Source organism: Penaeus vannamei, chromosome 8, assembly GCF_042767895.1.
Source record: "Penaeus vannamei isolate JL-2024 chromosome 8, ASM4276789v1, whole genome shotgun sequence".
Lineage (NCBI taxonomy): Eukaryota > Metazoa > Arthropoda > Malacostraca > Decapoda > Penaeidae > Penaeus > Penaeus vannamei.
This window is the reverse complement of record NC_091556.1, coordinates 47,355,059-47,370,058: the sequence shown is the minus strand read 5'-3', so window position 1 is coordinate 47,370,058 and position 15,000 is coordinate 47,355,059. Positions and strand designations below refer to the sequence as shown.

The 15,000-nt window shown below is 37.5% G+C and overlaps 1 protein-coding gene and 1 long non-coding RNA gene across 4 annotated transcripts in view; one reads left to right on the top strand and one right to left on the bottom strand.

The window, feature by feature from the left end:
- The first annotated feature begins 3,363 nt into the window (after positions 1-3,363).
- On the top strand, positions 3,364-12,913 carry Coprox (oxygen-dependent coproporphyrinogen-III oxidase). The gene is made up of 9 exons (XM_027377140.2): positions 3,364-3,528; positions 6,128-6,246; positions 6,406-6,604; positions 6,877-7,079; positions 7,680-7,827; positions 8,358-8,520; positions 8,767-8,886; positions 9,062-9,231; positions 9,615-12,913. The coding sequence occupies exons 2-9, from the start codon at positions 6,161-6,163 to the stop codon at positions 9,699-9,701; spliced, it is 1,176 nt and encodes a 391-aa protein (XP_027232941.1). The 5' UTR covers positions 3,364-3,528; positions 6,128-6,160; the 3' UTR covers positions 9,702-12,913.
- The window catches only part of LOC138862440 (uncharacterized), a 12,663-nt gene continuing 5,400 nt past the window's right edge, over positions 7,738-15,000 (bottom strand). For 2 of the 3 annotated variants that reach the window (XR_011398721.1, XR_011398719.1), the window contains 3 exons: positions 9,637-9,723; positions 8,755-8,911; positions 8,337-8,589 (listed from right to left, as the gene is read on the bottom strand). This is a non-coding gene — a long non-coding RNA (uncharacterized lncRNA). Of the gene's footprint in view, positions 7,866-8,336; positions 8,590-8,754; positions 8,912-9,636; positions 9,724-15,000 lie in introns of those variants that run through there. The other variant, XR_011398720.1, reaches the window with a different exon arrangement.

Below are 15,000 nucleotides of genomic sequence, written 5' to 3'. Positions count from 1 at the left end.
GTTCTTAAGGATAACAAGGTGGCCAAAGGAACAACTAAAGTGGACATCAAGTAAGCGGTATTTGCCGGTCGATGCTCATAAATATCTCAATTCAACCAGCGCCATCTGGAAACTGTCCCCAGAATTCAAAATTTAGTTTGTTTACCAGTATAGACGATTGGATAAAAGAGTTGAATATTCTATCATACATATAGTGTTTCGTATAGTCTCATGTCGCTTATACACACTGCTTACACCCACGGACATGGTCATTAGTGAACTTTCAAGACGTGAACTCATGACAAACGCCTGACATAATAAAGGATCTCTCTCTCTATCTGTCTCTCATATTGTTTTTACCTTTTAAATATCTCGATTGCAGAAGACGGAAATAAGCCCGGCGTTAATTCCAGGTGATGTTCCGGCCGGGGAAAACACAGCCGGTCGGGAGTAAACAAAAAAAAAGTTACTTTTTGGCCGTCACGTAACCTTCCTTCCTGCTATCTCTCTCTCTCTGTGAAGTTGCAATTGTCGCCTGGAGGTTACTGCTGTGGCTGGGCAACACGGCGGAGGAAGAACTAAGCTGAATCGAGTCAGCGCCAGTTAACACACTCTAATTGGGACGGGATTAGTCAGCACAGGCCGGGGTTCCCTTCTTAGCCATAGCCCGGGCGAGGTTCGGCTTTACGTATCTGGCTTATCCTTTCTCTCTTACTCTTACTCATTCTTTCTCTCTCTCTCTCTCTCTCTCTCTCTCTCTCTCTCTCTCTCTCTCTCCCTCTCTCTCTCTCTCTCTCTCTTTCTCTCTCTCTCCCTCTCTCTCTCCCCCCTCCTCTCTGTCTCTCTCTCTCTCTCTCTCTCTCTCTCTCTCTCTCTCTTTCTCTCTCTTTCTCTCTCTCTCTCTCTCTCTCTCTCTCTCTCTCTCTCTCTCTCTCTCTCCCTCCCTCTCTCTCTCTCTCTCTGTCTCTCTCTCTTATTCTATCAGACATATTAGGTCCTAATGAGTTACAGGCTGCAGAGAAAACAAGACCATCAAACAAGTTAACAACCTAATACAAGAAATGACGTTCCTGAAAGAGGGAGAGAAGAATATAAAGGGAAGAGAGAGAGAAAGATAAAGGATAGAGAGAGAGAGATAAAAGATAGTGAGAGATAAAGGATAGAGAGAGAGATATAGGATAGAGAGAGATACAGGATAGAGAGAGAGATACAGGATAGAGAGAGAGATAAAGGAGAGACAGATAGATAAAGGAGAGAGAGAGAGAGAGAGAGAGAAAGGAAAGAGAGAGAGATAAAGGACAGAGAGGAAGAGAGAGAGCGAGAAATCTGTTGCCACTAGAAGGCAGACAGACTGCTATATCAAACGGCAAACTCATGAAACCAAGCAAGTGTTCGACGTAAGTGTTCTTGGATTCTGAACACACGACGGGAAGAAGACCTTAAACATCACCATGGATTATCAACAGCAATTCATAAACGAAAGAAAAATGAAAAATAACTAGCATTCAGAGAAAAATAAAAATATAGGATACGCTGCTTTCATTCTATTACCATTTACGATTCCAAACAAAGGCTAGCTAAACGAATGCTAGACAAATAGACAGATGACTTAATAGATCAATTTTATTTGAGAGGTTTTGACGTACTTATTCGAGGAACACGAAGAACCGGATATCAAAAGATACCAAGTTGTTCTTACTTTTAAGGATATTGAGGATCTGTAGTCTACGATGATGGGGAAGGATGGATCAGTAGCAGCTCGAGGTGTCATGGCGTCTAATTCTATTTTTGGAAAAAAAAGCACATGGGGTTTGTTTTGATGACGTCACAAAAGTTGCGGATGGTTTGAGAACATGTTCGATCATTTTGGTCTTTTCAATTTTCAAAAAATAATGGAAAACAATGATTTTAATAGATATATTTTTAATTGAACCATCATCAAAACAGACGCGATGATACCTCGTCTAGTTGCTACTGATCTAGCCTTCTCCCTACGATGATGTAAAACCGTTTGGTTAACGGGCCTAATTCCTTTTATTTACAAATTCAGAAAAAAAGGCATACGCTCTTTTGTGAAACGGGATACAAACGTCAAAAGAATTTATTGCAAATTGAAAGAATACGAAAATTCGCACGTATGACAGATTCAATTCACGGCAAAAATGCAACAATGGATATGCGGCCATATATATATTCATATTTATATTCACATATATATTCATATAAATATATATATATACACATATATGCATACATAAATAAATGTATATAAATACACACCTATAGATACATAGATATTTTGTTACATATCACTTGTGACCCACATCTATCACATGTAACTAAGGATCAACACTTAGTAGTCATAGTGCACGCCTTAACGCTGGAACAATTTCCCCCACAATTGTTCTACGCTTATCTTGTTGTCTTCGTTTCGCATATATATATATATATATATATATATATATATATATATATATATATATATATATATATATATATGTGTGTGTGTGTGTGTGTGTGTGTGTGTGTGTGTGTGTGTGTGTGTGTGTGTGTGTGTGTGTGTGAAGACATGCTTGAGACACCTCATCTCGTTTCCCTGCCTGAGACTGTGATTTTCGTCCCATGTATGATGTGCCTTTGTTTCTTGTGGATTAATAAACCCCTTAGTGAAGTGAACAGTGTTTATATTGACCTGACAGTAACTTAGAAGCTTAGACAAGGGGAATGGTTGTGCTCGCCTCCACGTGCGCACTCGGAGCGGCTGCTGAGGTTAGCGTGCCATTCTGTGGTCGCTCGGGCTTAACAATATGTATATATATATATATATATATATATATATATATATATATATATATATATATATATATATATATATCTTGTGTGTGCGGACACTGAGAGAGAGACGAGAGAGATAGTGGAAAGAAGAAAAAAATATATGTATAAGTATCCTCACTTACATTATATTAGCTTTTATTAGATAAGATAAAATCACTTGCAGTATATTTCTTTTTTGTATAATAAAAAACTAAATAAAAATAGGTTGAGTATTGTATTACTGTTGGATATCCATTAATCAGGAAAATAAATACATTGATGCCCGATAGAAACCTTTCTTATGTTATGATAAATCAATAACTCAAATCACATATTTTAAAAAGGAAAACTTCGTTCGGAAAAGCTTTCCTAGAAATTCACACCGGCAGGTGGCTCAGCAATACAAACCCACGTGTAAAAAGGCGACTTAGAACTAAAAAAAACTACACATATTGTCCGAACCGTATAATTCAAGGGGTATTAAATTATCAATAACTATACAAAATCCTCATGTTGCTTTTACCTTTTATATATCTCGATTACAGAAGGTGGAAATAAGTCCGGCGTTAATTCCAGGTGGTGTTCCGGTCGGGGAAAACACAGCCGGTCGGGAGAGTAAACAAAAGTTACGTTTGGGTCGTCACGTAACCTTTCTTTTAACACCTGCTGCTTGTAGTGTGACGTGTTCCAGGTGTGCGTGTGTCTTAGGCGTTTTGTTAATGCAGTCTGAGTAAGGTGAGTATATATTGGTTTAATTTAGGGGCGTTGTTTGAGTGTTTTGAGTCGGATTGATAAGATTTTGTGCTGGGTCATGGTGTTGGGGGTCAGTGTATCACAGTTAGAACTCTGATACTATGGGAATGATGCTGATTTTTAGAGTTTATGTGGTATGGAGAGACGTGGCGTAGGTTTTTAAGATACATTACGTTTCATATGAGGTAGTATAGTGATGGTGCGGCCTCTGCCCTAACCACTCCGGGAAAAACCAACAAACCTCCATGTGCATTCTAGCTATTAACCCCTAAGGTCCGGATGACTTGACCGTCACATCAGGAAAACCTTTGGCTTGAGGGCCAGGTGATGTGAATATTCCAACATGGGAGAATTTGGCAGAGGGTTGGGGTGACAGGTTCTTGCTGTCATGAGAATTTCGTCTGAAGGCTGGGATTACGGGAATGACTCGCCATGAGTTCAAAAAGCTCTTGGAAGGTGATTAGACTCATTAGGCATTTTGGAAAGGGATTTTCCATTGTTTCCATCAAGAAACGAGTGTTTAATGTACCATCCATGACCCAAGATTGGTTAAGTGTCAGTGCTAGGGAGAATGCTGTTTCCGTGCTCAGGATCTTATTACTGTCATGACTGGCAGCACTGTTTATATTACAGAAAATGGAATATCACAAAATAAATTTAAGATAACAGAGATAACAATGTTGATTGTTGTTACTATTATTGTACTGAATTTTGGACCACCAAGAGAGATGATATGAAGTCTGTGCAAGGAAAATTGTGTATTACCATTTGCCTTGCTTTTCATTGAAAAATTCATAATACTTTAGTGTGCTAAAAAACTACACTTGAGTGGAGCAGTTTGTAATGCTATGGTGTTGCTAAAATGTAGTCATTGTCCCACACTAGCTTTTTGTGCTTTTAATTTTGTGGTGAAACAAATTTAATCAAGCTTTTATCTATATTACTATTTATACAGTTATCCTTTTATCTTCGTATATCATATTTTCCATTTATAGTCCAGCAGCTAGGCTTTCGAGTCAAGAATCATGTTTCTTTACATTTAACATTGCTTATGTGAATATTTTATAGAATATAAGGGCCCACCAACATTCCATTGATCTTAACAGTCCATATGATAGAATCCATACTGGAAAATGATACTTGTCATTCATCTGTTTTTGTAAACAAGTTATGTTTTGTCTGCTAGGTGTACCCCCTCTTGGGACTGTAGCATTTGTGTGCCACACAAAAAAATAGTATTATTGCGGTACAAGACATTCTGTTGAAATTGTGTGCTTCATAGCACTACGAAGTGCAAAATGGAATACAGAGCTGGGTACTGCAAATCAAAGGATAAATATAGACTCGAAAATGGTAAAAAAACTAAAAATGTTTACGCTGAAAAGGAGAAAATAACATTGCAAAAGGCAGGTATTGAATCTTGTCACCATACACAAATGTTCGCATGCACCCACCCTATAAGCTGCACAGTGGTCTGAGAGAATGAGAATCAGTATCAGAATCATTAGAGGTAATTTTTTACAGTATGGACAAACTTGCCAGAGACTAAATCCCCAACTCCATGTTTAAATATTTATTCATCAGTCTAAGTTGCTGTGCCTGGGTGTGCCCGACTGTCCGAGAGGAGGGCTGATGGGGGCTTTACCTCGCAGCAACCCTGGTAAACACTGCCTTTACCTTGGTATGCACAGCAAGAGTGGACTTAGGCTGAGAACGGTGCTTTCTGCAATCTTTTTCCTTTATTGTGGTGTTAGTGTTTGTGTTTGCAGATTATTTCTTGTACCAACAACTGCAACTTTTGATCCTGTACAAGAATATCATATTCAATTTACTCTAACTTAGTGCATCCATACCGTAAAGATTAACCTCATTAGGAATTTTGATATTGTCATGTTGCAAGATTTTAAATCTTTTTAAGTAGTTTCAAGAGTATATAAATGGCTGTTAGTGGATGTGGCTTGGTTTTGCTCTCTGTTAGTAAGTTAATCAAACGCTTTTATTTTTATTGTACATTTTAGAGCATGTGTTCTTAATTTCGGGTCCATGGATGGTTTTCAGAAAGTCTGTGAGGATCATGTGACTATTATTACTTGGTGTACAAAAAGGATTTTTTTTTTTCTCTTCTCTTTTTTCAGATTGTTTACTTGAAAGTTTAATAATGCTCTGGTATATCATATATGTATGAGACAATCAGGTCTCAATAATGAAAGTGCCTTATACACATGGCAAGTTGCGTTTAAGCGAATATTTAGGAATAGCGTGTCCATAGCTGTAATCATATTCTTAAAGGGGTCCATGATACTGGAAAGGTTAAGAGCCATTGTTTTAGAGTGTACTTGTAACCTTTCTCTTTCTCACAATGGTACTTGGATTTTTTTTTTTCTTTTCTTTTCTTTTCTTTTCTTTTTTTTTCAGCATATGGATTAATTGCAAGGAAACCCAATCAGTATTAGTCAGGTGAAGGCATTTTTTTCATATGGTTTAGATTTCTTTTTTTTTCCTTTGTATTAATAGAGCACGATGTATTTTCATATGCAAAGTGGTTTTGAATTTACTGATACAGTTTTATGACCTATTTCAGAATTTACGTAGGTGAGAGTACCCATACAAAACCATGGCAAGTCATATGGCAAGAGGCATATCCCGGACCCTTGTCACAGTTGCCGCTGTCAAGGCTCGGAGAGGAACTAGGTTTGCAGGGTAAGGAAAGGTTCATTGCAATTACCGTGACTACCTTCTTCATCATTGTTGTTATCTTCCTCATCATCATCATCATCTTCATCTTCATTATTGAAAAAAATAATCTTCATTATCAACAGTAGAATTATTATCTATTGTTTTTAATCACCATCATCTTAGATATCTTGGAGCGACCCTTTGCGCATCGGGTGGAGTCTTGCTCTATGCTGCCTGCTCGCAAAATGTCTCTGCTGCCCAGAAAGTCTCGACCATCGACACTTCGCAGTTCATGGCCGCCCCAGTAACGGATCTGAGCGACCTCGAGAAGAATAAGGAAGACATGAAAGCCAAAATGGAATTGCTGATTATGAGGATTCAGGTAAGTTATAAAGGAAAATGAGACGGAAATGAAACGTTGGATAAGGCCTAAGGTTTGTGACTTTTCGAGCATGGATTCTTACATTGCTTAGGTAGCAAGTAAAAGTACTTGGCATGGTTTTTATGATTTTTGAACTCAGATATTGTGATTTCATCATTCACAGAAATATCAAATATACCCTACTTATAAGGCAAGATTTCTACTATGGCCTAAAATTGTCCCACCATCACATGCAGAGACCTAATCAACCTCTTCTGACGCACAATTTTCAGTCCGAGTTTTGTAAAGCACTTGAGGGAGAGGAGAGCAGTGGAACCAAGTTCACGGTTGATCGCTGGCGCCGCCACAACCCGAGTGAAGGAGGTGGAATAACGTGTGTCATGCAGGATGGCGAGACCTTTGAGAAAGCAGGCGTCAACATCACGGTGATGTCAGCTCCTCTCTCCAAGCAACTGCAGGCAAGCATGAGAGCGAGGTCAGTAAGGCTTGGCTGTTCTTTTGCGCTGTAAGAGTACGATTGTCTTTTTTATTGTCAGCCTTCTTTAGTGCTTAGGGTGATTTTTGTGAGTGGATAGATTCTCTTTGTTTGCAATTAAGCTTATTGTTGATACTAATTATTTGTTTTTCACTTTAATGATGTATTAGACTTTAAAATTGGAAGAATGTTATAGTATACATTTTTTGATTGTACAAGCTGTATTTTAGGAAGGAAGCGATATGCAGGTCATGGTCTCATAGGTCAGCTCTGTCTACTCTTGATTTTAGAAATGTTGAGATCCATTTCATGGCAATCAGAAAATAGCATTATATTTCAGTGTCTTTGCATTAATCCAGTAATATAATCTGTTTTATCTTCTTTGCAGTTTAATTTTTATTCAGTATTACTGTACTTGGATATATCACTTCTGTTATCCACATTGAGCATGTTTCCTTTCGTCTAAGAATGCGGTGTAATAGGCATGAGAATTTAAGCAGATTAGTCCACAAAATATTCACCTGGGAGATTCCCCCACGGTCTTTTACACTAAACTGACAGCATTGCCCAAGGACACCACCTTCCATCTCATCCTTACAGAGGGAAAGAGTTACCGGACGACAAGCAGTTCACCTTCTTCGCCGCGGGGATCAGCTCGGTCATCCACCCTCGCAACCCCCACGTTCCGACCATCCACTTCAACTACCGGTACTTTGAGATGCAAGATGAAGACGGCAACAACAAGCATGTGAGTTTTGAGACATTTTGCATGGGGTTTGTTGATTTCTGAGTGAAGGAATAGTGTCTAATGTGAATCCATGAAAGAGAGTGTCTTCATTGTGTGATGGGTTATGTTTCTTTGAAGAATTTAAGTAATTATTGCTATTGCTGTTCTTGTGATTAGGTTACTTGCTATTTCTGATGTTATTGTTGTAGTTATTATTATTATTATTATTGTTCTGATTATTATTGCTATTGTTATTGTTATTATTTTTGTCATTGTTGATATTGTTATTATCATCATTGTTATTACCATAATAATGTTATTATTGATATCATTATTATATATTTTTAATTGTTATTATTATTGTTATTTTTATTATTTATTGATAACCACAACCACCTCCAGCTCCGCATAGTATCTCTTGACATAAAGTATTCATAGCTGTCCTCGCAAAATAGTCCCCATATTGTATTTACCAATTGTTATTGATGAGAAAATACTAAAATGCTCTTTTTATGTGACAAGGAAGTTAAGCAAGCTTCATTCCTCCCCAGTGGTGGTTTGGCGGTGGCACGGACCTCACCCCATACTTCCTGGAGGAGGACGATGTGCGACACTTCCACTCTGTCCTGAAGTCCTCGTGTGACCGACACAACCCTCAGTATTATCCCAAGTACAAGAAATGGTGCGATGATTATTTCTTCATCAAATTCCGGGGTGAGTGGTTGGAGATATAATTGTGTTTTTCTAATTTAAAAGATTATTGCTTGGTTCCCCTTTTTGTTGCTGTTGTTGTCGTATTTAGAAATAAAGGTTGAACAAAGAATTACACTCTTGGAAATAAAGATATGCGTATGTATTCTGCATTAGGTTTCCAGACTGTTATAAAATTAAAGTGAAAAAAGGTCTTTAAGTGATTTTTAATAAGCTTTTAATTGCTATCTAACATACTTTTTCCTTCAGGTGAGCGGAGGGGTGTTGGAGGTATCTTCTTTGATGACTTGGAAGCAGAGAAACCAGAGGACATCTTCGGCTTTGTCCAAGACTGTGCCGAATCGGTGGTTCCGTCCTATCTCCCACTCGGTAAGTAGCCGTAGAGGAAAGGAGCCTGTGAGGGTCATATAGATTCCATTTTAATTGATGTAGAGGAAAGTAAAGTGAGTTTGTTATTTTGTGGCAACTACTTGATGCAGGTGAAATTATGTGGGCAGCAATTTTTTATATTTGTCTTTGATTGTTCTCTTCTTTTGCAATGCAGTGAAGAAGCACAGACAAGACCCAGTGTCGGAGGCTGAGAGACGCTGGCAGCTGCTCCGTAGAGGCAGATATGTGGAATTCAATCTCGTGTACGACCGTGGTACCAAATTTGGATTTGCAACGCCCAATGCCCGGATTGAGAGTATTCTCATGTCTCTTCCCTTACATGCTGTGAGTTAATTTGTTGAACGTTTGTACATTATGAAGGGTAAATTGTTGTATATGAATATATATAACTGACAGTACAAATCAGTGTTGAATATAATTGTTATATGGAGCTTTTTATTTAGATGTGAAATAAAAAAGATGTTTTAAAGTCATGATTATGCTTCTGGTTATAGCATTTTCTTTTGTGGAGCAGTAGGAAGACATTTCATCAACTCTAGAAGTGTTTAAGAATAAGAAGGTCATGAGGTTGTTTTAAATTGTGAAATGCAGTCAGATCTGGAAGATCACATATCCAATTCCCCATGAATTAACAGTAACCCCCCCCCCCCAAAAAAAAAAAGTTAATGAAGATCAATTTTGCTGAATACATTGTATTTGATTTACAGAGATGGGAATACATGCACATACCAGAACCCGATTCCAGAGAAGCAAAACTCACGGAGGTCTTGAAGAATCCTAAGGACTGGGTTTAGGATATTAGCCTTTGTAGAAACACTGTGTGAACAAAGTAGGGTATCAATAGAGCTATAACTAAATGGGTTTTGGAAAGATGATTAAATGTGTTATATGTTCCGGTGAAAATTTGAAGAATGAGTGTACTAGTGTAATATAATTATTTTAGTGGTGTCTGTCTCTTTGTGTTGAGAAATTAGGAGTGTCGGTAATTTTCTTTGGAAAGTGTTTGTAGAGAAAATGCTCATACAGTAGTGACTCCAGATATTGATGTTAGGGTTTTTTTTGTTCGTAAATGAAATGTGTAAAGTTATGTATCATGAAACTTGATCTCTGTAGAAGTATTGTTGTATTAAATTGTTGATATTTATTTGGTATATTTGATAGAACTAAGGTATATTACCCACACCAGCTGCAAAAGTGTTCATATGCCTAGATTGCTGCATAAGAGAAGCAGACTTATCTATTTTATTTTCTTTACATATAGCAAACTATCTAGATTATAAAAAGGTGCAAAGATTTTCACAGAATGATTGCAGATACTGCATTGTGAGGTCACCTTATACTTTTATATGTCTAAAGAAAGTATAATTTATAATTGTAAGGCAAGGACCAAGGCATATTCAGTGCTTTGTATTGCAAGGCAGAGGATTGAAAATAATGTAATTTAAGTACTTAAAACTTTACAGCATACTACTTAACTTTTTTTATTAAATTTTTCTCAGTATTATAAGCACAACTAACAATGCATTATGAAGTCCTCCATCTTTGTTTGTGTGAAATATCATAAGCTGGAGGTGTATGTTTTTGCACAAAGTGACATTTTAGTGGTAAAATAAAATATGGTTGTGTGGAGTATTATTACAGTCTTTATATATTTTGCGAATAATGTTTATTTCAAACAAAAAATACCAAATAATGTGCATCCATACAAATTGATGAAATATAGCTACAATGATTATCGAGTAATAGTGTTGTTTCAGATCTATTTAGATTTTTCTGTGTGTAATATAAAAAGTTATTTATGTATTATCAGAAGACGAATCTAGGTAGATGCAATGAAGTGTAAACTCTTATTATCATTCTCTCTGCTCCTACATTTCAGTTTCCTCGGTTAATCACGAAATAGGGGAAATCCTCTGTTTAGTCTGTTGCCTTTTTCTAGAGTATAAGGTATGGTGCAATGCTGGAACACGGTTAGTTAATCCGGATGGCAGATTTTATGAATGAGTTGGAGTTCTATCAAAACAATGAATGTAAGCAAAGAAAACTGCTGAAACTAGTAGTCTATGATACCCCAGAATTGCCTTAAACTAAAAAAAAATAAAGAAAATAAACTAATCCAATGGTGCTCTCATATGTTAAATGATTAAATGTGTGATTTTGAACATTAACCATGACAGGGAACAGTCTATGTGAATACTGTAACATATTAGGTGGCATTATGTTCATTCCATATATAAAGTGAGTAAGGGAAATATTTGGGACAAATTCTCTCTATGTATGGCTTTCAGGCTGAAGTAAAGATTATTATTGTTGTTATTATTATTATTATTATTATTTTATAGTGAATTGTATTGTTTAAGTATAACTAACAACTGGTTTGTACATGTGAATTTACTGTTTTTCAACCTTCTATTCATTAATGATCACTTGAATATGGATAAGATTATTTAGGAGTATAACTTAACTATGAAATGTTCCAATTTGGTGTATCTCTTTTAGCAGGTGGTTTGAAGATCACAAAGAATATTATAAACTTGAATCTACTTATCCCAAGGTTTGATTTAAGTCGAGTGAAATTGCTGGTTGCCTTTGAGAAAATAAAAGATTCAAAACCTAATTTGGAATATGTAAATTGCAGAATATGGACCTTGTACAGAGAGCAGAGTTACTGGCCATAATACAACAATTTTAAAGAATTAAGGAAACAGATCCCGGTGATATAGATAATCAAAGTCTAAAACCTATTAAAAGATGATGGTACCTATTATGTATCTCTTTCTCCATATGCACAAAGTACTTTAAATGTAATTTTGAGTCATATTCCAGATTCTCAATCAATTGATAATTATTTTATGGTGTTTAAGGTAGTGTTTTAGAAAATGAAATATACCATCAGTTTGCAGTGCTTTACGATGTTTCACTGAGTAATTCCTAAGTAAATGTTATCTACTTTTATATACAAAAGGACAATACTAAAGATTTCCATTCCTCGCTCTTCCTCTCCTTGAAATGGTAAAAGCAATAAGGAATTCCAGATGTTTGAAGAAGTTAATGAATGGGTTGTCTTGAGTAATTTTTTTCACCCCTTTACCAGTATAATTTGTCGGGGATTTTTTGAAATGATTTGAGAAATGCATTTTATGAATATTATCAGAATTTATTTGAAAATCTTTAACCAGAATTTGTTTATTGATCTAGTTATTGCTAAGTGTTGTTACAAAGTATAAGATTTTTGTATACAGTATAGTAAAAGCTGGCAAATGATTGTGTACTTATATACGGAGTTATAACAGTTGTGATAAGATAACCTGATGATAAGAGGATTAACTATGGTGTATGTTATACGTGTTGCAAAGTGAGATTTAATAAAAAGCACAGATTCTGGAGATAATGTCATGGGATTCTCAGACGTCTCACTTAGCTGCAAGTTTCCTTTTTCGTAAATAACTGTGAAAGAGTATATTACATTGATTTCTTATTGTATACTTTACTAGGTGTGTGCAGTTCTATAATGATGTGGTTAACTGATAGGACATTCCTGTTAATGTTCATTCTTAATTTTATTCCTTTTAGATTTTTTTTTTTTTTTTTCTATCATAATCATCATCTTGATATACGGACTGACATCATGTATGATATATGCCGTGCTTCTGTCAGTAGTTGTAATAAAATCATTTATTTCTCAGACAGAAATGGTGAACTGGTGTTATTTCATCATTAAGACGAAGGTTTAAAGCAAGGTAGGGTTTGGCTTGTGAAAGGTATATACGTTTTTTATGTGTTTCTTAGTATTCTTTTAGAATTTTTGCTTAATGTGATTCATGACTTTATTATTAGTACTGTTTTTTATGATGATAATGTAATTATTGTTAAGTTTGTAAGATGAGTAAAATACATGAATTTTAATGTGAAGTTGTGGTTATAGGTTTTATATAAAGAGCACAAAGTTTGTAATATTTTGAATTTCACAGCTTTATATTCTTGTAATAAAATATGATATGAAAAACCATTTCATTATCAATTCCAGTTGTTAACAAAAAGAGAAAAGAATAAAATGTGTCCACAAACTTTCCCTCTGCAATTATCTTTGTCTTTTTATTTCCATGCTTTTCAAACTTGAATCTTATGCTCTCTCTCTCACTCTCTCTCTCTCTCTCTCTCTCTCTCTCTCTCTCTCTCTCTCTCTCTCTCTCTTACTCTCTCACTCTCTTTCTCTCTCTCTCTCTCTCTCTCTCTCTCTCTCTCTCTCTCTCTCTCTCTCTCTCTCTCTCTCTCTCTCTCTCTCTCTCTCTCTCTCTCTCTCTCTCTCTCTCTCTCTCTCTCTCTCTCTCTCTCTCTCTCTCTCTCTCTCTCTCTCTCTCTCTCTCTCTCTCTCTCTCTCTCTCTCTCTCCTCTCTCTCTCTCTCTCTCTCTCGCTCTCTCGCTCTCTCGCTCTCTCGCTCTCTCGCTCTCTCGCTCCCTCTCTCCCTCTCTCTTTCTCTCTCTCTCTCTCTCTCTCTCTCTCTCTCTCTCTCTCTCTCTCTCTCTCTCTCTCTCTCTCTCTCTCTCTCTCTCTCTCTCTCTCTTGATTATGTCTTGAAACTCAGGTCCTGTTCAAAGCAGAGACAGAGCACTTTATCTTTGGCAGGAATTATGATGAGATACGTCAGAGATTGATATATACTAGCAGCCTGTATGTAGGTGGTGTTGGGTTCAAGGTTCAAGTGTAGGAATTCATTTTATTCTTTTTATATCATTTTGATAATAGCAGAAACACACTTCAGTTGGAACAGGCAAATGCTGACTGCCGCCTTATATAAAGACATACCTATAGTCCATACCATTAATTGTATTTACTTTGGTTTAGGCATACCAGGTTATTGGCCGCTGTCATAGACACACATACACACCTTTAAATGCAAGGTAATTTAGGAACTTGAGTATCCTAATCTTTAAGTATTTAAGTACTTTAGGTATCTTGATTGGAGTTTAGAATTTACAATAAACATGGATGAGAGGGAGGGAGGGAGGGAGGGAGGGAGGGAGGGAGGGAGGGAGGGAGGGAGGGAGGGAGGGAGGGAGGGAGGGAGGGAGGGAGGGAGGGAGGAGGGGGGAGGGAGGGAGGGAGGGAGGGAGGGAGGGAGGGAGGGAGGGATTGGAGGGAGGGAGGGAGGGAGGGAGGGAGGGAGGGAGGGAGGGAGGGAGGGAGGGAGGGAGGGAGGGGAGGGAGGGAGGGAGGGAGGAGGGAGGAGGGAGGGAGGGAGAGCCTGCGAATAATACATAGGAAATGCCTGTGTGTGTACTTTTTATCAGTACTGATAAGCCAATCTAGATGTAAAAAGAAAACTATGGTATCTTTTATATTGGTTCTTTTTTTAGATTCGTAATTTCAAGTTGTATTGGTATTTCCGAGTGTCTCAGGCACAGTCCCACCCAACCTTTCTCTCTCTCTCTCTCTCTCTCTCTCTCTCTCTCTCTCTCTCTCTCTCTCTCTCTCTCTCTCTCTCTCTCTCTCTCTCTCTCTCTCTCTCTCTCTCCCTCCCTCCCTCCCTCCCTCCCTCCCTATCGCAAAAAGGAATACGAATATTATCAGTAGTTGGCATCAGTATCACCACTGTCATCACAGTGCAGACAGCATCACCACCATCCTCTTCCTCCTCCTCCTCTTCCTTCTCCCCCTCCTCCTCCCTCTCCCTCCCCCATATATACTGCCCCTCCACCTCCAGCTAGTCTAACGAATCCTCTTTGACACTATTGTAAATCACTAAGTCGCCTCCACTCTGCGAACTCATCGTCCACTCACCCTTTAATCCTCACCATCAGTCGTAGAATCCTCTTTAGCCTATTATAAATCACTAATCACCATCATCACCATAACTATCATCCTCCATAACTATCACCATCACTATCTTCATTTCTATATTGATCATCATTATCCTCATAATCCTCATCCTCACCTGTACATAATCTTCATCTGCATCGCCATGTCCATCATTGTCACCTACTTGTCTCAACGCCATTAACATCGTCTCACTATCATCATCACTGTCGTCACTCCACTGTCTCATCACTATCATCACCCTCACCATCCTCACTATCATCACCATCACCATC